Raw genomic sequence first — 21,944 nt, 5'->3', positions numbered from 1 at the left:
TCGTTCAGCCACCACTCTCGCCTGTCCTAACGTCCCCTCCACACGGTAACACTTTCGAAATATGTCGGGACCTCTTCCTCCCGTCCTTGATGGACAATGGTGCCCTACTCCTTCTGTCATATTTACGCTGCCACCTTCCTTGACCACGTAAGGTACTCTCAGTCAAGAAGACAACGGAGTTGCAACATCACAAGCTCCCATAAGACACGCCCAAATGGGAATGGATCCCCTTCGATACTCACGGTAGATTCCACGCATGTGAACAATGATCATCGCGCCTTCCTTTTCCAAACCGCGTCCACACCACAGTAGGTCATGCTCTCTCCTCTTCACCGCTTTCACTTCAGACCTACACCATCCACCAACCATACCAACACCTCTACCGACGACAGGAGGGACGGCCCAGTCCGTTCAAGGCCTCAACTGCGGCGCAACACACGGGGCCACTCTCCTCCACTGAAACCTCGCAGTTCCGGTCCAAGGTATTGCTATCCCCTTGAGCCCCTGTGTAATCATCTTTCGTCGACACAACGGAGGCTCATCGACTGATGGAGGCTAACGAAGGAACTACAAGCGACTTGACTGGGCTTTTGCATTCACCAGACAAAAGAGCACATGATTTTTGAAATTCATCAATCTTGGCCGAATGCCACGGCGACTTAACCACTACCTCGACACAGGCTTGCAACATGGACGACTTCGACCAGTTCATGGCCGAGCGCTCGGCGAGCTGGGCCGACGATGAGCTACTGGCAGACTACAGCGAGCTTCGTGGAGACGCCGCGATGCTGGAGAACAGCGCAGAAGAGGCCGCGGCATACCAGCCCGACATCAAGTTTCACGGTATGGACACCGCCGGAGATGAAGACGACATGGATCTCGACTACACTTTGACAAGTCGGCCGCAAGTTCACTCACAGAGCGACGATTTCACACCACGTGCGTTGAGAGGTGAATCGGCCTTGGCACTCAACAGCCTCGAGAATGGCCTTGAGAACTCAGCCGCGGTGAAAGATGACAACATGACTCTGAATCCAGACAGCGTTCTCCAAGACGCAGACGAAGTCACGAGGGACGACATCTGGTCCGATCCTCCCAACTCCTCTTTCGAGACGCAGCCTACAGACCCGGATACCAGCCCTCCTGAGACCAATGGATCTCAAGGACATCACCATTTCCCAGAAGAGCTGGCTCAGAAGGAATACCAGCTCCGTCCACAGAACCGCAGGACCAGACCGATATTCGAGACAACGTGGATCGATCGCGACGAGACAGGCAACTACGGCGAAGTGAAGACGAGGGAAGAGCTGAAGCAGGACCGACAGCGGCGTGAAAGAGATGCCAGACGCCGAAGGGAGCGCCTCGCAGCAGCAGCCGGCGATGTTGTGGACAGTGAAGCGGATGATGAGGGCGGCGCAAAGGCCAAACCAACGCTCCACGTAACTTTGAATTTCACTTCTCCGATTGCAAAGCAGCGTTTCAGCAACATTGTCGCCGCTTCCAGTACCGCAGCGACTGCAGCTCAGAATGAGACGTCTGAAGGCTACACGTTCCGACGCCGCCGTACGGCCAAGACCAGCAGATACTTCTCAGAGTACGAACAGTCTACACCAGAGCTGGAGAGTGACCTCACAGGCCACCCTTCAGCTCGCGGCTGCTTTGAGTGCCTCAGCTTAAATTTGCGCTGCTCCCTTCTGGACAACGAGGAAAGCTGGCCATGTCACGCTTGCACTGAAGATGACCACGACTGCGAGCTCATCATTCAGCCTGTGGTGAAGCGAGCTTGTGGACGCTGTAAGAGCAGCAGGAACGCCTGTTCTTTCGGCTGGGAAGAAGAGCATGGCGAAGCATGTCAACAATGCATGGAAGATGGACATCGATGCATTGCTGGACCACAGAAGGAGTCGATCAGGCCACGGTTGAGCTATGACTGGGACTGGGCGAATGATCCATTACTCAAGAGGAAGGCGCTCAAGTTGCTTGAGGATCCTCTGGCATTCAAGATCCGAAGGGAGCGGCCGACACACGTGTCAGCCGTTGGTCCCAGCAGTTCCAAGCGAAAGCGGGTCGCAGCAGAGGAGAGTGATTCGGCGGTCGATGTCCAGAGCAGCACTCCAAAAACGATCGTTCGTCCGGCACCGCTCGGTCCAGGGACTGCAGCGCATGGCATAACGAAGACTATCACCACAAAGCTCTGCCACCCCATCAAGTTCAATCATGTGGACGGAGCGGGGGGTAGCAAGCCTTGCCACTTCTGCGACGAGCCAAGCCTTGCAATCTTAGGTCTGGGTGCGAAAGAAGTGGAAGTCATTGAATGGCAGGATGGACGAGGTCTCGAGGAAGTGCAGGGAGGTCATGCTGGTGACAGGGTGGACAATACCAGGATCTGTCCCTCTTGTACCGTCGAGAGGATGTCGACGATCGTGTGCCGGGTGCGTACAAGACACCTTCTGATTCTTCTATCCAATACTGATCTTCTCTAGGAGCACAAGCTTGCTCTTCTCCCAGAAGCGACCGACGTCTACGCCACCAACACCGCTCTCGCCGAGCTACTGTCCGGCGATTGCCAAGCCAGCACAAAATGGTGCTCGATCTGCCCTAGCCTGGCTGAATATCAATGCGCCACTGTCTCCGACGGCTGCCGCTGCGGCTTGCGGCTGTGCGCGAACGACATGACTCTCTTGGTGGGCATGTACGACGGAGATCTGCAGAAGATGCTGGCGGAGATCAAGGATGAGCCTTCGGAGGCAAGGATATTTGGGTTGAAAGCGGACTATGAGTTGTTGAAGCATGACGGGTTGTTGATGAAGTATGTGCTCTGGAGCAGTGGTTGAATGAGCAGAAAAGGTGAAGGCTGAGCTTGGGTTGATGGGAATGATTTGGCATGCGGTGACTGCTTGGGAGGTATTAAGAAGCATAAATAATCAGAATAGTCCCAATGCTGACAATCTTCAATGCACTGCTCCACTGCAATGCCAGCCTTAACACTGTCGCTGCGCCGTCGCTATGCCTTTCAACCACCCACTGGGACTTCGTCTCCTGATGGAGCTTCACGATTATTCACACTGGGCACGTATATCTTGCCAGCGTGCTCCTACTGTCGACGAGGTAGAGTCCCAACCAACAACAACCTATCTCCTGCTTAAGAGCCGCCATTCTTTGCGGTATCCAGATAATCCTGGTTCGCGTGCTCGTACCTTTGGCAGAGGACCTGTCAGCAAAAGTGTCCCACGACAGACGAACGAGTCTTGCGCAGAGGAATAACTCACTCGTTCGCAAGATACTTTGGGATCCGCTTTGCCATCCACGAGCTCATCCTTGCCAGCTCCTCCCTTAGTCGATGGACAGACTGTGCGTCCATGTTGGTGTGTGCGATGAGATCCGGCATGCTCACTGTGCATGTTAGCCAGTTGAAATCAACGCATGTGCGAACATCTGAATCGCTTACCGAAGAGTCTGAGCAGATGCTCGCATCCGTACATGTCACACAGCGTCTTGCCGGCATGCTCTCCATGGCCCGACTCGATCTGCTTGTGGACCGCGAAGTACTGCTGCCGCTCGAACCGGTAAAGCAGGATGCGGCCGAGTGACTTGTTGAAGTACTCCCGCACGCCGGCGATGGTCTCTTCCAGGAGGTCAGCATCCGCAGAACCTACCCGGAACTTGTTGATTTCGGAGTCGTAGTATTCTCGCAGGAACTGGTTGATGGGTGTTGGCGACGGCACTTGGGCGAGCTTCTGCTCTTTCGTCACCTTCTCCCAGTCGTCGACGAGGATCGATTTGAGGGAGTCGGGGATGAAGAGCCGAACGGCTGGGCGTCGCATGAATTCTTCTTCCTGTTGTGGGAGTTGTGTTAGCAATGCTGCGATTTGTTTGGCGCGGCCGCGATTACTGCGAGCTTTGCGCCAAATTGACGGTGGTGGTTGTTTGACGACTATGTGTGCAGGTGCGCGGTGGGCTTGCGCGGGACGCTTGATGCGAGCCATGAAGACGCGCAGCCGAGTGTGAGTGTTATGGGATGTGTTATAAGTGTAGGAAGGGAAGCGCAAGGTGCAAGTTCAAAAGAAGAGGGTAGAGGAGCTGGACGTGCGAGGAACCCATGACCAGACAAGAACGTGAAGAGCACAAGTGAGCGCACTGACCTTGTCGATGCCCTCTATCTCCCTGCCACGTTTCGTGCCTCTAGGTGCTTGAGGGACTGCTGAGCTCCGGTCCTCACTGCCTCTAGCAGAGGACCCAGTCAAGTCGGAACCATAAGGTCGCTTCTTGGCCGAAGAGATCGAAGGCTTGCCGGCTGCTGCTCGTCGCTGCGCGTCCATGTCCTTCTTCAGGTTGGACGCCAGCTCTTTATTCTCCTCCGAGAGCTTTCGCAGACGTTCTTGCGGCACCCAGTCATCCCACCTGTAGGCTTGAGCGTCAGCAATGTTTGCCTTGATTTGGAGAAATGTTCGGCGAGGATATGTAAACAGTGCAGCTGGCTTCGGACTCCAGTGGGCCACGATAGGGCCCGTTTATGCGACTGGAAGCTGCGCCAGGAGCCAGATGTCCTTCCGGACAGGAGCAGATGGGTATGCCAGCTCAGGAGACCAGCAAACAGATCTTGAAAACGGGCGAGAACAGCAAGACTCACGTATTTTTCCAGCCTTTGTAATGCACGCGGTACATGTACCCATCCTTCTTGTCGTTGGGGTCCTTGATCTTGTTGTCCAGCACTTTGGCCTCGTAGAGTAGCTCACCATGAAAGCAAAGCACCTTTTCGTCCTTCGCGTACGCCGGTCCAGAAGATGATGAGGGCGCCATGTTATTCCTTTGCGGTGATGGGTTTTTCTTTTTGATATCTTATGAGTTTCGTGAAGGCGCGGTGAAGTCGGTAATGAGAATGTACGGAAGGAAGTTGCTCTTGAAACAACCTCACGTGCCGATATCAAAGACGCACGGACGCACGCGTCGCGCGATGCCACTCACGCAAACATTCATTGGCTTCCACAGAGGCGTGTACCTCATCAACGACTTTATTCTGCAGCTGTGTTCAAGGGCTATTGGAGAGCACCACCAGTTACTGTAGATTGACATTGCCGCTCAAGTGTTCTGCCCCAAAGCACCTCACATGGCCACGTCCTTGTCCGTAGTGCTACCAACTCGCATTGGAGAAGAAGAAACAGCACGGAGGCGTGCTGTCGCTTCTCATCTACATCTACACAATCACCTTCGCGCTCACCCATCACATCATCCATTGCATCCCAACAGTCGCCTCGTTATTTAGCTGGAACCAGGCCTCAGCATCCCCAAATGGACCTCGTCATGGATGACTCCGTCCTTCACAAAGGCCTGCTTTTTCAACGCTTCCTCCTTGAACCCAGCCTTCTCCAAACACCTGCGGCTCCCGACATTACCCGCAGCCACTTCGCCGTTCAGCCGCATCAAAATACCGAACGTCTGCCAGGCCCATTCAACGAACGCAGGGGCAACGGCGCTCATCACACCTTTGCCCCAATGCTCCTCTCCAAGCCAGTACCCAATCTCAGCGCAGCGGAAGTAGATATCCACAGGATCTCCGAACTCGAGACCGATACTACCGCAGGCCTCACCGGCAATCACAATAACGAACTGGGTGGGAGACTGAGGGCCTTGAGCACCTGTCTCTGGGTTCCACGTTCCGGTGGGTCGTTGCGACTCGGGCGAACCACTTAGGTCTATCCAGAATTTGGCATTCTCTTCCGTGTACGGGTGAGGCATGCGGTTGCGAAGCCGATCCCATATATTCTTGTTGTTGCCATGCTTGGATAAGGTTGCAGCGTCGGATGTACGGTATCGACGCACGATGATATCGCTTGGTAGCGAGAGAATGATGTCGGAGGTTGTTGATGCCATGTTGAGTCTTGCAGCAAGGGTTGGATGTTGTGTATCCGAGACCAATCGTCAACCGTCTCACACAAGATGAGCTCCTTATACTGGTCTAATTCGATAAAGAGATGATGCGCGAAGATGAATGATAGGCGATGACTTCGTCAGTGGGTACATGTATGTTGCACTCCCTTTGCTATTGCACCGAGCGTCCGCGTAGGAATGTGTAGGAAGGCAAGTGGAATTGAGTCATGGAAAGAAGAATCAATGCGAGATAGCTGCTGGAAATTTTCCGCTGGGGCTGAAGCTGTCTAACTCTCCTCGGCAAAGGACGAATATAGTAGACAGCAATGAAATTGTGATTAGCTCAACAGTACGCATCTGTCAATCGGAGCAATGTCGCTATGTCCATGAGACTCTTCTGCCGGCAATGCCTCGTCGGCGTTGACACCCTGCCTGGACTGTTTCCATCATCAGGCGGTGTGCGTGGTGATGTAGTCGAATAATTGTAGGCGCTATGGTTTTTCCCAACTGTCACTGCCCGACGGGCTCAGAAACGATGTGGAATATAGCGCCCGGCCACAACCCACCGAGCTCGCGAGGAACTGCAAGATGGTGTGACTCCTTTGCTCTAAGATTTGTCGGCCAGAATTGCTCCATTGCGTTTGAGAGGTTCTATACATCGCCGAACTGTCGCAACAACGTCGACCGAGCAGCGCCTGCGAACAGACACCGCCGGGAGTCACTGGACACAAATCTTGTGGTGAAGAGAAGAAGTAGTGGACAAGCAAGAAACGAGATTGATATTTCCGCCAAGCGCGAAAAGCGCTAGTCCGGAAGGGGTTGATTAACTCCGCACTTCACCATCCACCGTACTGACAAGCACTTTCCAGACGTCTTCGATTCTACATTACCACACCACCGCCGAGATGGACGCCGCCTCGATCGAGCAGATGAACAAGGTTCGAGTGTCGCTCGGCATGGCGCCGCTGCCAGTGCCGGGCGATGGACCGCAGTTCAAGCAGAACGAGGAGTCTGAGTCCGGCTCGGAGAGCGACGAACTCAGCACCCTCGACAAGCGGCAGGCTGCGGCGGGCAACAATTGGCAGAGGCTTGAAGATGAGCGGAAAGACAAGATTGAGCGGCAGCGGCGGAAGGACGCTGCTAAGAAGGCGAGAGATGCCGCTCAGCGCAACTCAAAGCTTCAAGGCAAGGGTTTGGGAGACGCGGACGATGACGAGGTGGACACGAGGACGTGGTTGATGCAGCAAAAGAAGCGACAGAAGAAGATCGAGAAGGCACGCAAAATGGCGGAGGAGTTGGCGGCGAGAGAACAGCAGGCTGAGTATACGAGTAAAGACCTGGCGGGCGTGAAAGTAGGGCACGAAGCGGACGAGTTCGATGAGACAACTGGCGAGCAGGTTCTCACTCTGAAAGATGCTGAAATCGGGGACGAGAGCGAGGATGACGAGCTTGAGAATGCAGAAATCAAGGCGAAGGAGAAGCTGGAGGAGAAGCTAAAGCTCAAGAAGAAGCGGCCTGACTATGATCCGACTGAGCAAGGAGAGAAGCAGGCTTTGCTGTCGAAGTATGACGAAGAAATTGAGGGCAAGAAGCAGAAGCGCTTCACTCTGGACGGCCAAGGAAATACTGTTGCCGCCTCGAGACAGGCCCTGGATGCAGACGGTCAAGTGAAGAGCAAAGGTGTCAAGATCAGCCTGGACATGCTCAAGGACGACACGTTAGCATCGGATTACGTTGATCCAAGCACAGTCAAGATGAAGAAGCCGAAAAAGAAAAAAGAGAAAAAGACGAGGCAGAAGCCGGCTGATGAGGACGATATCTTCCCACTAGTTCAATCTGCCGCAGAGTCAGCACCAAACGATGACGCTATGCAGGTTGATGGAGGTAACGACACTGTTGCAGCGAACAGCAAGAAGCGCGCCTTTGAGTTCGAGGATGACGATGATCTACAAGCGAGGCTGGCCGAGCAGAGACGGCAGGCTCTGAAGAAGAGAAAGAAAACGGGTGCGTCAGAGCTTGCTAGACAGGTGCGAGAAGAAATGCCAATCGACGATGAAGAGCCTGAGGATGGAGGCTTGACCATCGATGAGACTACCGAATTCGTGGCGAATTTGAAGAAGCCAGAAGCGCCCGAAGTACGAGACAGGCAAAGCAGGACTCCGCAGCCAGCCAACGCAACATCGCCGGGCTCTGAAGATGAAGATGCTGACGGCGACACTGCTATGGCCAACCAGTCCTACGCTAATTTGGAGGAACGCGCTCAACGCAGACGAGAGACCTCTACACCTGCGGCAGCACAAGGGACGGCCACCGGGTTGGAGGACGAGGAGAATCTTGCCGAGCAAGGCATCGGCGCATCGCTAGCCCTTCTCCGCAAACGTGGCTTGATTGACGCATCAGCCGATGAGAAGTTGAGCGAACGTGAGCGGGCCCGCACGCAGTTCCTTGCGGACAAGCAACACCTCATTGATGATTTCGACAACCGCGCACGCCAGGAACGTGAAGCGGAACGTCGCAAGGGTACTTGGGACAAGATGTCGAATCGTGAGCGTGAAACTTTCCAGAAGCAGCAGAACGATGCCCGAGAGCGGTATCTCAACCAATTGCTCGACGATGAGTTCAAGCGGAACTACAAGCCGAATGTTGAGCTGAGGTACACAGATGAGTTTGGCCGGAGGATGAACCAAAAGGAAGCGTTCAAGCATATGAGCCATATGTTCCACGGCAAAGGATCTGGGAAAGGCAAAACGGAGAAGAGGTTGAAGAAGATTGAAGACGAGAAGAAGGATGCGATGCGTGGTGTCTTGAATGTCGGCACGGAGGAGGGTGGCATGAGTGTGGTCCAGGGCAGAGAAGGTAAGAGGACTAAACAGGCGGGTGTGAGGTTGCAGTAGGAGGACCGAGCGGTTGTTTGGGTGACTGCTCTGGGCAACAGAACTCAAAGCATAGTCTACCACAGCCTGAGTGGATGAGACGGGGGCTTGAGGACACGAAGGTTAGTCACCAGGTCACATTATTGCAATGCGATAGAATCAATATTCACCCAGACTCTAGACACCGATTGCAGCGTATTTGGCAGGGTACGGTGAGTGCATGTTTTCTTGCTATCATTTGTGTGCGGACTCTGTTTCGTGATGCTGAGCGTCCTCGTCTTGGGTTAGAGGTTGGAGGGTCGGTCAGCACTGGTGAGGCTGGAACAACTGGACCCAGGTCCCCATCCTGATCCTCCGCGTGTCTGCCAACCAGCGTCAAGTTTTTCCGTCTTCCACATCCAGCGCTGACCCAGTCCTTTTGCTCTCGTCTATCAACTCAGTACCAAGACTTCTCCACTTGACCTCAAACTATCAGAACAGCAGCATCGGTTGAGACACTCACGTGCTTGTTCAACGCAACGATCGGCCCGATCTGGTGGTGGTCGTCAGCACCCTCCACTTCCTTCATGGCGCTGTCATCAGCCCACAAGATTCGAGTTGTCAAAAAGTGAACCGTGGAGGGTGCGGCTCAACGAAACACGTGCCCACAGTACATCAGTACATGCAGTGGAACCGCTCAAGCCGATGGAATGCCTTCCAAGGCCGTCGTAGAGAGACAGAAAAAGAACGAGCGCAGCTCTTCTGCAGGCCACGCGTCCCTTCTGAACGAGGCGACCAAAGTGCTTGCAGCAGTAGCTCGCTCCACCAGACCGAGGTACATGGTACATAGCCCATCAGGTAATAATAATTGGTCAGACCGTGCATGAACGGAAGCCAAAAGCATGTTTATTGTCCGGACCATACTTTCATCAACGTCAGCGTGACAGGTTTTCGAGCATGCAAAGGCGGTCTGAGCCCTTGTTGCCCACGGCTGAGAACATCATGGACTGCTGTCGATCCGGAGGAATGGTATGCATGTAGTGTAACCTTCCCGACGACTCGCGCCCAAGCGCCATGGATCAACGTAGGCGAATATTCCCAGCCCCCAGGCCGATCTGGACGCCACCTTCGCAAAGGCAGATCTGGGAGCATGGACCTCACCTTTCGATAGTGCGTGCATTTTGCAGACCGTCCGACCGACCCCACCTCGCCCACCCTCAACACCATCTTGCAAGCCTGTTGCTGCAGACGAGCTCGTATCGACGCAGGTACAAGCGCTGAGAGCTGGGATGTGTCTGTTTCTTTGCGTCAGCATTCAGAAGAAGGGGAATAGCTCCGTGTTGTTGGAGTCAATCTGCACCTGAAACAGGTGTAACTGCGATTGATGGTGGTGGAGGGCGATATAGCGTACCATTGAAGGATCCAAAGGAACTTGGTCGTAACGAAACAGCCGTCGAAAGAGTCTGGTGATGTGTTTTTAAAATCGTCGATTCTTATCTGCCTTACTACTACTATCATTTGCACAGCCAACAACCATGCAGAACACCGCCAGTGCTATGCAAAGGAGTGCTTTTCGCTCAAAACACGCCCAAAAAAGAAGCCATATTCCATGCTTCAACCCAGCCCAAGACAGTTTCCAATTAATAAACATTACCACCAAACCCATCTCCGTCGCAGAGACTGGTTCGTAAACCAACCTCCCATCTTCCGTTAAACCATGTTGGTTCCCTTCATGAGAGAATGTCGTTCATATTCACATGAATCGTGCAAATACATCACCGGCGCACTGCTCTAGCAGCGCCGGCAAAAGGATCGTAACCAGCCGTGGGGCTGTGTAGTAAGGAGTGAGGATGAGGTTGGTGGTAAGGGTAAAGGATATTGGTCGAGCCGCTTAGAACATAGCGAGCGCGGCGACGGCGGCCACGAGGCCGGCGACGGAGCTGCCGATGTTGAACGATGACGCGGCGCCAGTGGCTGGGACCACGGAGGCAGATGGCTGAGCACCAATAACGGTACTGTTGGCGCCTGGGTAAGGGATGGAACCGGTGCTGGCCACTGGGCATTGGGGCTGGCCTGGGAGATAGTTAGCGAGGGATTTCAAACATCGGGCAGGATCAAATTTCGTACCATCAACGATCTGGGTGCACGATGGGGCCGGTGCGGCAGTGGAGGTAGGGGCTTGAATCTGTCCATCTGCTTTGGGGATGTCAGTAAAGCTCTCTACAAGGTCGAAAGGATGAAAGGTCGTGATAGACCTGCGGGAGGCTTACAGATCTGGGTCACTGGAGCCACGGCGGTCGAAGTTGGTGCTTGGAGCTGGCCATCGGCTAAGTCAGGCGTTAGCAATGGTATCTAATTGTGGCGCGTAGGTTCGGAGGCCTCTTGCGTTGTGCCAGAGGTTTGGCGGCAGCTCAAAGCGGCTCCAACCATCGACATGACTTACAGATTTGAGTCACTGGCGCAACTGGGGTGGCAGTGGTGGCCTGAATTTGGCCGTCGGAAATTTGAGTCACTGGCGCAGAGAGAGCGGTAGATGCCTCTGATAGACGGTTAGCAAGTGTCGACCCTAAAACACCAAGAGTAACTCACGGATCTGTCCGTCACTTATCTGGGTGACAGGAGGCTGCGACGAGACAGCGCTGCCAGTGACTTGACCATCGGGGATCTGGCTAGCGCCTCCGGAGGGAGAAGCACCGCTGCCAATGACCTGGATGTTGATCTCCTCGCACTGGCCGCCGTTGTTCTCGGAGTAGAGGTTGTAGAAGTCGCCGCTGAGGCACTGGTCCCAGGTGGTCTCGCCACTATGGGCGAGCATGTCACCGCAGACGGCGAAGTCGCCAGTCTGCTGAGCGTTCTTCTGGGGAGGCGAGTCGAACTGGAACTGCATGTTGGAGGCGATGTAGCCAGTGCGGCCTTGGTCGTCCATGAGCTTTCCTCCGGAGAGGGTCATGACGAGGGCGGTGTCATCTTCCTGGCGCTGTTGATTTATTAGTATTATTGTCGAATGAACGAATCGATCGATCGATCGATCGATCGATGGGGTGTTATCGTACCTTGACCTTGTCACCAGCCTTGATGACCTGGATCTTGAACTCGCCATCGTAGTCGCTGGAGCAAGAGCCCGAGGACTGAGGAACCGGCTTAGCGGCGGTGAGCGCCACAAGGGCGAGACCGGCAAAGGTGGAACGCATCTTGATCGATTTGTTGATTAAGGGTTGTTGGATGTTGATATTTGCAGTGAAGCGGAGAGCGACAGTGAGCGGTTGTTGATAGACGCTTGGAGCGAGAGTAAGTCTATGGAGGATCGGTAGACTGAGTCGCGGTAAGGATGATACTTTGTACTGCGAAACGGGTGTTGTGGTGGTTGTTGTGGAAGAGGGTGCAGCAGAGGAATGCAGGAGTATTTAAGCAAATATGTGACTTAAGGCCGCGTTGAATGCGAATCGGCGGGGCTGGAGGCAGAGGCAGGGCGCTCAGGCCAGCAGCCGGCCGAGGACGACTTCACTGACGCTTCGATGGGCGATGGCTGGTCGTCCTCGACAACACCTCCCGCTAAACCGTCCAAAAGCTACACTCCGGCCACCTCCTCCTCGGCAACAGAGACTAATGCACACGCACCCTCTGTTGCGCGGGAGGCGAAAGTGGAGCGACGAGAGCTCACCATGTCTCGATGGCCCCGATGCAGCTCATGTTTGCCGCTTGCAGAACCCCAAGGTGTGCGCTAATGCAGCCAGACTCGTTTTCTACTCCATTGTTCGCCAGTCAACGCCGACGAGACCGCCTCCGTCCTGACCAATGGCGGGAGTGCTGGAATATCCTCTGCTCCAACAGCAGCCTGACTGTACCCATACAGCTGCTCCCGAGTGCGGTCCTTCGACACAGTCGCACAAGGGCCATGGTCTCACGGGTACCACTGCTCACGCGAGGAGGCTCTGGACGATGCCGTACAGCGGCTATCCCACGCTGTTGTGCCCGCAGACACCGCATTCACGGCTGCCCGCACCCGCCATGACAGATCTGTGTTCTGCACGGCCCGTGTTTGCCACCACCCAAGCAAAAAGGCGGGGGACGTTGCCTTTAGCCTGGTTGGCGTCGCAAAGCGCAACACCGGATTAGGCAAGCATGGCAGGACAAGCGTCGAAGTCTGCGTGTGGATCGGCCACCACTTCGCCGCTGATCACGGCGCCGATCGTAGATTTGTCCGCGTCACTAGGCAGATCTCTACACAATCTTGGCCTCGACGTGGGAATTTTCCTGTATCCGCCAAGTCGACTGGCGCACAACAACGACCTTGCGCCATGGTGGTCTGCCTTCTCCGCATTCAATCCCAGCGGACGATCAACTGCCTACAAGGCGACTGGACAGCGTAGAGACAGTGCTTCGGGGTGGCGCTGCCGATGTCTCCAATCTTGGAAGCCGCTGACAACATCACTCCATCATGGTTGATGAGGCAATATCACCGTTGGTAGTCAATAGAGGACAGTCCGTTTGCCACATGATCGAGGAGCCGTAGGAGCCTCATCCCCAGCCTGCCATGCGACTCGGAGGGCCGACTCGTGTTCGTCTCCACCGCAGAACGCCTCGGGCTGGCACGGCTCTGTGGAGTGGAGCGCTCAACAGCCCGCAACGCCAACAGCGATGTTGGGCAGAACAAGAGTTGCCATGACTACTGCATGCTTCTGAACTTCTGAAACACACCCAGAGACCACATACGGTACGTAGCGGAGCACGCCAATGCACAACTCGGGCGATAAACAAGGTAATCATGCAGGTGTTGCTGCCGAAGTACAAAGTACTGTACCCACCACCTCGCTTGTCGAGCTGGCAACCTGCAAGAAAGTGAACCTTGAGCTATTCTGACGTCTCCCTACATTCACATGCATGTACCGCTTGAGCCGCAACATTGGCGCAACCCACAGATTCCACCTTGGCGCGACATGTGAAGGTGAAGCCAAGTGGAGCTGCCTTTGTGTACATATGTACAGCTGCGTATGTAGGGAGCTTCGACTCACTATTCCGAGGCAGCAACGCTGTAGAATCTGTACTGATCTTCGCCTCGAACCAGCCTGCGACTGCTCCTCAACGCGCCAAACAACCTGTTCGTACTCAAATCACGAGATTGGTGAGAGCGACAACGCGCGCAGGCCTATAGGTGTTGCACACAACCTGGCGCGAAAAAGCTTCCCGAACAGACTAATTGAGACGAGTGAGGTCGAGATTGTAGAGTATACTCTATTTTCTGATTTTGTCTACTCCGACTAATCACCCTGCATGCCGCCGTTTCATGATACAGACACAGTCCCAGTTGCCCATCCCTTGCGCCATGCGGAACGCCTTAGCTCCCACGCTCGCGGAACGCCCTGCAACCAAAATCGGTTGCCCGACCCCCAGAACACCAATTCCAAACGCCTGGTATCATATCTTGAACATTCGTGCGACCACCAGGTTCCATGATGAAACAAACAGCAAAAGCAAGAAAGGCTTGTTGAAGATCCCACCCAGGAGCCGGGTTCGACGCTCGTTCCTTGCGCCGGCGAGAAGATCCATAAACAATAGGCTTGAACGCAACACAAAAGGGCAAAGGCAATGCAAGTTGCTTCGAAACGCGAACGCCGAAGTCCATGCCGCAAGGTCGGTAGCAGGGGGTGATTCCAGAGCGCCTGACTCCTTGCATATGCAATTGACTTGATCAAAGGAAGATCGTCTATTGTCCGAGAGCACCAGCCTGCAGTGGGACGGAGAGGATGCCCTCCTTGCCAATCTTGCCGAGGGTCTTGACTTGACCGTGAGCATCGACAATCGGGTAGCGAGCGCGACGTTCCAGGTCGTCGAGATCCATGTGGCTGCGGATGTATTTGTCCTTGCTGCTTTCCGGGACTTCGTAATCCCAGCTGGTCCAGTGGCCTTGCTTGAGGGCGGAGAAGCAGAAGCGTCTGGCCCGTTGGCGGGTGATAACATCCTTGGTGATGGCTTCCATATTCCACTTGGCCTTGGATTCGGCGACGAAAGCTTCGTACGTCTTCTTGATCTCTGGGTCCTCGCTCTTGGTCAGGTTGTTCAGCTCATCTGGGTCCGTGGCCAGGTTATAGAAGAGATCTGGGTCGGCCGGGCAGGTGATGTACTTCCATGGACCGCGACGGATCATCATGTATGGCGCGCAGGTACCCTCGCCCATGTACTCGGCGAACACATTGTCGTGCGCCTTGCCGCCATTTAGGAAGGGAGCGATCGATGCGCCATCCACGGGCAAGCTTGGAATCAGACGAGTACCGACAATATCAACGAGCGTTGGCATGATGTCCAAGGTGCTCACGCTCTCCGACACGTGGCGCGGTGTCCATTGCTTCGGGTAGCTGAAGAGCATCGGCACGCGGACAGAGGACTCGTAGTAGGACATCTTGTACCACAGGCCACGCTCGCCGAGCATGTCACCGTGGTCGCCAGAGAAGATGACAATGGTGTTGTCATCAAGGCCGCACTTCTTCAAGGTCTCCAACAACTGCCCAACATTGTCGTCGATGTAGCTGACAGCGCCATAGTATGCCCGCTTCGCCCTCTTGACCTGCGCTGGCGTGAAGTCATAATCCTCGAGATCAACGACGTGCTGCAGACGCTTGCTGTGTGGATCCAACTCCTCCTTCGGAATGCTGACCTTCGGCATGTCGATGTCGACACCCTCGTACATGTCCCAGTACTTCTGCTCGATGGTGTACGGGTCGTGCGGGTGGGTGAAAGAGACGGTCAAACAGAATGGACGGCTGTTGGCTGGCTTGCGCACATGGTCGTACATGAACTGCTTGGCCTTGTACAGGACCTCCTCATCGTAGTCGAGCTGGTTGCTGCGCACGCACGGGCCGGCCTGAAAGATGGAGGAGCTATTGTGGTACCACTCGAGACGAGTGTCTGGCTCGTCCCAGTTGACAGACCACCCGAGATCTGCTGGGTAGATATCCGCAGTCAGGCGGTACTCGTAGCCGTGGAGCTGGTCGCCGATGAAGTGCATCTTGCCGCCCAGGACACACTCGTAGCCGGCCTTTCGCAGGTAATGAGCGTATGTGGGCGTGTCTTCTGGAATGGGAGAAGCATTGTCGTATGCGCCAATCTTGGACGGCAGCTGGCCCGAGATCATGGCCATACGGCTGGGGGCGCAGAGCGGAGAGTTGCAGTAGGCGGAGTCGAACACCACCGAGCGCTCGGCCAGCTTGTCGAGGTTGGGCGTCTTGATCTGCGAGTCCTTGTTGTACATCTTGAGCTGTGGCGCGGCCAGCTGGTCGGCCATGATGTAGAGAATGTTGGGCTTGGTCGGGAACAGCGGCGTGCTGTGTGGCTCCTGACCAGCCAGGCCGACTGGCGGCGACACGGGGGGTGTGTCAGGCATGTGCTTGCGTAGACGTTCCAAGTGATCCATCGTGCTTCGCAAGAGTGATGAGCGACGGTGTTGTGTAGGAAAGTGTGGTGCGCCCAGCAGGAGGCGAGTAAGACAAGGGATGAATGAGTGGGCTGCTGACCTCTATGTCTCGTGGCAAGGAAAGTTGAAGAAACGTGGAAAAACAGGACGGACGGTGGCTATTTGAATTCGCAGGAAAGAGGAGTGGCAGTGCGCCCAGGAGGCCTCAAGTCGAATCTCACCGCAAGTGTCTCGCCATCGCACGCGACCAAAAACAGCTGTGTCCTCACGTTGCGTATGAAAAGGCAAAGATGGCGTGCTCAGCTTCCTAGGCCAGACGCGAGCTCATGCAGCTAAGGATGGGGTAAGGGACCACATCGAGCCCTATGATACAAGAATGTGCTGCCTTCTTCCACTTTTCTCCTTTCAAATTTTGAACTCACTTTCGCACGCCCCAGGGTGCGCATTCAGTGTGAAAGTTGGACGCTTCTACGGTGTCGTCGTCGAGATTCACGGTATGGACCATGGTTCGGGTGGCGTTGGCTGACACGGGCCCCCTCGAGCCCCTCGAAGTTCTGGATCGCGACTCGCTCCCATTTTCTCGAAACGGTTGATCCCACTAGACACAGCTTGGATCTTCATTACATACTGCTATCGCTGCATCGTCGTTGGCGTCCGCGAAGCTCCCAGGCTCCCCCCAATTACCCCGCCGTCCGGCGTGTTTGGCTCTGGACATGCCTGCGAGCCCGCAGGACAAAGCGCCGCCCTCTCTTGCCGCCGTCGCCGTCGCCACCGCCATTATAGCTGGCTTGACTGGATACTACATCGGACAGGCACGCTCGATAGGACTCTTTGGCGGTTCATCGTCACCAAAGCAGGCCAAGTCGCGCCATGGCAAGCAAGAGGAGGAGGAGGAGGAGGAGGAGGAGTCATCCGACATGAGCGACGGCAGTTCCGAAGGTGGGGATGAGCTAGGCGACGTGAAAAGTTTTGCAGACTCCAACGAAGAGTGCAAGCTGGTGCTGGTAACACGAACCGATCTTGGTATGACCAAAGGTAAGCGTGGACTCGCATTCCTGATTACGTGCTCTTTTCCTTATCTTGCTGCACTTTATCAACAGCTCGTCTGCCGCTGCTGCCGCCGGACAACACCGGTCCACATGGATTCAAGCTCTTGCCTCCCTCGAGCTCTCGATGTAACACTTGACTAACCGTCGACGGATTCCGGCTGCAGGCAAGATCGCCGCCCAATGCTCGCATGCGACGCTGGCCTGCTATAAAGCTCTCGTGCGCTCAGACCCCGCACATCCGATCCTACGGCGTTGGGAGCGGCTAGGTCAAGCCAAAGTTGCGGTCAGGGTCGATAGCGAAGACGACCTGCTTATGCTGCAGGCACAGGCTGTGAGCTTGGGACTCTGCGCGAAAGTGATTCACGATGCTGGGCGCACACAGATTGCTAGCGGCTCAGCTACGGTGCTGGGTGTTGGCCCCGGGCCGAAGTCTGTGGTGGACCAGGTCACGAGTCACCTGAAGTTGCTATGAGTGGCTTGTGGAGCGCATGAGCTAGACGATCGGAGAGATGCTGAACGCATGATCTAGCCCGCAGGGTGGCCGAGGAGAACAAGAAGTGGGAGATGCATAGTACGTGAGCGTGTGGACATAGCAGTGTCAATGGTGCTAGCTGAACAAGTGTGCGGTCAAGACAATACAGCATTTCACAAAACACGACGTGAGGTCGGAGTAAAGTCCTCCACTCAAGGAAGGTGCGAACGTCGTAGGTGCCTCTTTTCACAAAGATATCTGCCATGCCAGGAAGTTTAACTTGACGACAGCCATAGTGGCCCTGACTTGCGTTGCGAAGGCCATGGCCTCGATGATGTTCCAAACTCAAGCGACGTCCAACGATGCAGCAAGGCCGATACTGGGAGCTTCGAGCAGCTTCTCAGTACCAAGGATGCCACACGCCTCAATGCTCTTCCACTCCATTCCCACGCCATACAATATCCTTCTTCGCGAGCAGACGAGATGTAGTACAAGTATCGTTTCAGTCTTCGCACGGCCTATACTAAGCCTGCCCATGAGCCATCTGAAGGAGTCCTCGAAGCTCCCGTATGGAGGACAGTGAAGTGCGATGGAAAGTGACTGTCGGAGCGCAAAGTCCACATAGCTCGATTACGCTTGTTCCGGCGTCTTCATATCGGCCATATGCAGAGCGCCGCGTGATCGTAGCGATGCACGAGAAGAGTGAGGTGTCGAAGTACTTTGCTACGAAGAACGCGCTAAGAGGACACCACAGGACACCAATTGACACGACGGAAGAGCAAGCTCTCCCAATGCGGAAGGTACATGTGCTAATGCCGCGAGACTCTTGAGTGCTGAGCTAGTGAAATCGGTGGTGCTCCCAGGCCGAGGACGCATTCCTGCTTGCAGAAAAGACCGCTCCAGCGAGTTCGGACTTTGCATTGCATGCTGCATGGTAGTAAATGGTCTACTGACAGCGTGGGATCATAACACGATCTTGAGCGAAATTTGGAAGAGGTACTTTGAGCTTTCAAATGATGGTAAGGACTGACATAGCAAACAAGTATCTAAACCGAAGATAGACCAAAGAAAATACAGCAATGGGGGGGAATCTTGTATCGAAGCCCAGCTGATATGTGCTCCATTCGCCAGAATGGACCGAGGCCACCTCTCCAGAGAACCGGTCGACCCCGTCTTCCTTCCTTCCAGCACCAATGCTTGTGTGTCGTGAACTTCGTAGCTGATCGTCATGTGGGCGGGCCCAAGCTCAAGCCTTCAGATGATGCGACCTGCGTTTCCCTTCAACCGTGGTAAAAGACACCAAGCCCTCCCTTCGTCGTCATCGTTAAAAAGAATGTCGAGGTATGAACAAGAACTGTACGGGTTGCGCGTCGGCGCGAGAAGTGAAGCCCGATTGCGCGGGACGGAGGCGTCTATTGGCGGTGCTCGTGGCGGCGGTGGTGCTCGTGGCGCTTGGAGGGCGCGTCGGTCGCGGTCACGAACTTGGTCAAGGTCTCCATGTGGACGTTGGTGACCGTGACGGCAGGGCCGTCGAACGACTTGTGGACAGTCGCAAGCGTGGTTGGCGACTGAGCAGGAGCCTTGGACTTTGGCTCGTCAAGGAGTGCATCGCCGGCGGCGGCAGCGACCTTGTTCTCCTCGAGGCCCCAAGTGTGGTGACCCCAGTTGTTGCCGCCATTTTGCTTCTTGGTGGAGGTCTCGACAGGAGAGGAAGGCGCAGGAGCTTCGCTGGTAGCAGCATACGAGGTCGGTGCTGGTGCGGAGCTGGGGCTACCGCCGCTGCCACTGCCAGCGCCAGCTTCGCCAGAGCAGAGAGTGACCGTGATGGTGGCGTCGTCGCCGCAAGACTGCATGCCATAGGCGTCATCGGTGGCATAGCGGTAAGCAGCCTGGCGCGGGGAGCAGCCCTTGGAGGCAGTGATCTCCCAGTTCGCGTCCCATGGGTTGCCGTCGACGGCACTCAGATCATACCAGATCGTGCCATCGTTGTGGAAGGTGTACTCGTATTGAAGGATGTTGGTCTGGAAAGCATTCTCTTCCTTCGAAAGCTTGATCGACCAGCCGTTGCCGTTCGACAGCTCGGTGTAAGTCTGCGAGTATGTCGCGCCGGACGACAGGGTCTTGTCGATGTTGGAGTAGCCACCACCCATGGCTGGGGTGTTGCTCATGTACACATCGTAGCTGCACTTGTTAACGACGATGGCGTCGCCGATGGCCTGGGCGGCAGCGAAGAGCGCCGCAGAGGTGAGAGCTGTGCGCATCATTGTTGCGGTTGTTGTGATATGAATACACAAGTTGGTATATTGTCGTGATAGTTGTCGTGATCTATAGGTCAGATGGCTGTGTGTTTGCCGACTTGTGACAGCGCGTGCGCTTTGTCAAGTGTGGTATACAGTGAAAGAAGGTCGGTGATGTCCGCTGGGTAAGATGTTGATCAGTAGATCGAAAGAGTGAACGCGGTGCAGTAAAAGAGTGTAACTGCGCTGCAGCGAACAATGGGACAATGGCTTTCCTTTGCGACAAAGACTGTGGGAGAGCGTGACAAAGGGAAGAAGAGCCATGGATTCGCGACGACGGGGGCTTTAATGCGAACAAGATTGCCAACAGCGATGGTGGATCCTTGACGGACGCCTAGAGGGCGTGTTCTGACCGACTACTCCGCTTGGGGTGTGGTGCGAGAAGACCGATCAATCAGAGGGCTTACCGTTTCAGCCCGTACCAGAGGTCTTTTGTCAATCAAACTCTTCCCTGTCGGTACCTGAGCTGGCCACCGTCAAGGCTTCAGGTACAGCGAGCTTCCGGAGGACATGATTTGCTGACGGAGCGGCAGATGCGCCTGGTCAGGGGTATCCGCACAGGTGGGTAATGCTTGTCCCCGGCGGCCACGCGATGGGCCTTGTGTGGGTTGGACAGAGGTGCGTCTCATCAAGTAAAATTTCACACTCATCATTCCTGCTGTTGCCCAACCGTGGTTCTCGAACCCGCTGAATTTTCCTTTTCCTCTTCGAATTATAACCAGGCAAATGAAAAGTGCAATGAAGTTGCTTTGCCGCGGCTCGCACGACTCTTGGTGTCAGCACCACCTTTCACTTGGCAAGTCCTCAACCCCATGGCGATGGAGCAAAGAGGCCAAGAGAGACTCGTCCACCTGCGCGCTCTCCTCTCGTCCTCGTCATTCTGCATGCTTTTCTCCACCGAAGATGTGATGAGTTGACGCTTGTCGCCTAAATGGAATTTTTCACCAATTCGACGGGATCCCGAGGCGACGCACGAAAATTGAGGTCTCGTCTTTCATCGCCGGTGTTTCAGCCAGCTGATTCATGAAGCGCTGTGTCACAATGCTGTCTCTACTACGAATGGCGAGACTTATCGCCGTGTGTCGCGATCAACTCGTCCTGCCTCTGCGCCGCGAAAATTTCTGATCGCGTGCTTGCCGTCGCATTCTGCCGCGAAAGAAATGGCAGGCCAAGGTTTGAACGTTCGTTGAGTAGAAGCGGGAAGCTGACCCGCAGCGCGAAAGACAAAGCCGGCGTTGTCAAATCACTGCAGTCTCTGGCTTTTGCAAAACTGGGACACGACTGCAGGCTACCTGGTTCCACCTGCAGTAGTTTTCGGTCTGGAGTTCCTCTGCGAGTGGCAGAATAAGGCTGATGATCGGCGTACCCGCAGTATGGGTCGCCAACGGCTCGGCTGGCGGGCAGCCAACGCGTACGACTTTGACAGGTCAAATTCAACCCGCTTTGTTGGAAGCGGGCTCCACGTGTCTAGGATGCCGACAGCAAATCCTAGATCTGCAGTGCAAAGCGGTAACGGTTCCGATGGAGCTGTAATTGTTCGTTGAGACATGTTCGGTGGGAGCCGGATTCGCATCATGGATGCGGTTTGGCGGTATTGGCGACAAGATGAGATGCGACTGCAAGAAATGTTTTCGTGGTCCAGCCCGAGGAATGCTGCCAAGCACAACGATAATTCGCAGACCGACCATCTCGCTGGCATCCCCAACAAACCCACGTGGCCGACAGCGCACGGAGATGGTTCTGCGGGTTCGTCGCTCTCCCAGCCACGTGTGGCCGCTGATAGTCCAGCGGCAACAATAGAGCCGTACGCATGCGGGTTGCAAAGTCGACGGCTGACCTCTCAACGGGTACGCGCAACACAGCCCGAAGTCGACGGACTGGTGTGGAGCTTTGGTTCCCGCCATGCAGTCTTCAAGATGCCGCTGCTCACGGAGAAGGCGGTCCATTCGGAAAGACGGAGAGGTGACAGGCCTGCATCTCAACATGAGCTCATCAAGC

At 55.1% G+C, this 21,944-nt stretch overlaps 8 protein-coding genes across 8 annotated transcripts; 3 read left to right on the top strand and 5 right to left on the bottom strand.

The window, feature by feature from the left end:
- Positions 1 to 689: 689 nt before the first annotated feature.
- LTR77_000337 (uncharacterized protein) lies at positions 690 to 2,834 on the top strand (the record flags this gene model as incomplete). The annotated part of the gene is made up of 2 exons (XM_064797604.1): positions 690 to 2,432; positions 2,484 to 2,834. 2 exons carry the CDS (start codon positions 690 to 692, stop codon positions 2,832 to 2,834), a joined length of 2,094 nt encoding a protein of 697 aa, XP_064663838.1.
- Positions 2,835 to 3,142: 308 nt separating this feature from the next.
- EAF3 (Esa1p-associated factor) lies at positions 3,143 to 4,800 on the bottom strand (the record flags this gene model as incomplete). The annotated part of the gene is made up of 5 exons (XM_064797603.1): positions 3,143 to 3,197; positions 3,270 to 3,393; positions 3,449 to 3,836; positions 4,143 to 4,401; positions 4,631 to 4,800. 5 exons carry the CDS (start codon positions 4,798 to 4,800, stop codon positions 3,143 to 3,145), a joined length of 996 nt encoding a protein of 331 aa, XP_064663837.1.
- Positions 4,801 to 5,259: 459 nt separating this feature from the next.
- Positions 5,260 to 5,871, bottom strand: LTR77_000335 (uncharacterized protein; the record flags this gene model as incomplete). The annotated part of the gene is made up of 1 exon (XM_064797602.1): positions 5,260 to 5,871. One exon carries the CDS (start codon positions 5,869 to 5,871, stop codon positions 5,260 to 5,262), a length of 612 nt encoding a protein of 203 aa, XP_064663836.1.
- Positions 5,872 to 6,773: 902 nt separating this feature from the next.
- Positions 6,774 to 8,817, top strand: LTR77_000334 (uncharacterized protein; the record flags this gene model as incomplete). Its single annotated transcript, XM_064797601.1, has 2 exons — positions 6,774 to 8,724; positions 8,804 to 8,817. The coding sequence occupies 2 exons, from the start codon at positions 6,774 to 6,776 to the stop codon at positions 8,815 to 8,817; spliced, it is 1,965 nt and encodes a 654-aa protein (XP_064663835.1).
- A 1,794-nt stretch (positions 8,818 to 10,611) lies between these two features.
- Positions 10,612 to 11,911, bottom strand: LTR77_000333 (uncharacterized protein; the record flags this gene model as incomplete). Its single annotated transcript, XM_064797600.1, has 5 exons — positions 10,612 to 10,916; positions 10,991 to 11,047; positions 11,164 to 11,259; positions 11,310 to 11,697; positions 11,774 to 11,911. The coding sequence occupies 5 exons, from the start codon at positions 11,909 to 11,911 to the stop codon at positions 10,612 to 10,614; spliced, it is 984 nt and encodes a 327-aa protein (XP_064663834.1).
- A 2,513-nt stretch (positions 11,912 to 14,424) lies between these two features.
- Positions 14,425 to 16,128, bottom strand: LTR77_000332 (uncharacterized protein; the record flags this gene model as incomplete). The annotated part of the gene is made up of 1 exon (XM_064797599.1): positions 14,425 to 16,128. One exon carries the CDS (start codon positions 16,126 to 16,128, stop codon positions 14,425 to 14,427), a length of 1,704 nt encoding a protein of 567 aa, XP_064663833.1.
- Positions 16,129 to 16,841: 713 nt separating this feature from the next.
- On the top strand, positions 16,842 to 17,649 carry LTR77_000331 (uncharacterized protein; the record flags this gene model as incomplete). The annotated part of the gene is made up of 2 exons (XM_064797598.1): positions 16,842 to 17,163; positions 17,342 to 17,649. 2 exons carry the CDS (start codon positions 16,842 to 16,844, stop codon positions 17,647 to 17,649), a joined length of 630 nt encoding a protein of 209 aa, XP_064663832.1.
- Positions 17,650 to 19,061: 1,412 nt separating this feature from the next.
- Positions 19,062 to 19,913, bottom strand: LTR77_000330 (uncharacterized protein; the record flags this gene model as incomplete). Its single annotated transcript, XM_064797597.1, is given in 2 exon segments — positions 19,062 to 19,377; positions 19,393 to 19,913. 2 exon segments carry the CDS (start codon positions 19,911 to 19,913, stop codon positions 19,062 to 19,064), a joined length of 837 nt encoding a protein of 278 aa, XP_064663831.1.
- Between the last annotated feature and the right edge of the window lie 2,031 nt (positions 19,914 to 21,944).

The sequence above is a fragment of the Saxophila tyrrhenica genome (assembly GCF_035928015.1).
Source record: "Saxophila tyrrhenica strain CCFEE 5935 chromosome Unknown scaffold_1, whole genome shotgun sequence".
Classification (NCBI taxonomy): Eukaryota; Fungi; Ascomycota; class Dothideomycetes; order Mycosphaerellales; family Extremaceae; genus Saxophila; species Saxophila tyrrhenica.
This window is presented reverse-complemented; position numbering and strand designations above follow the sequence as displayed.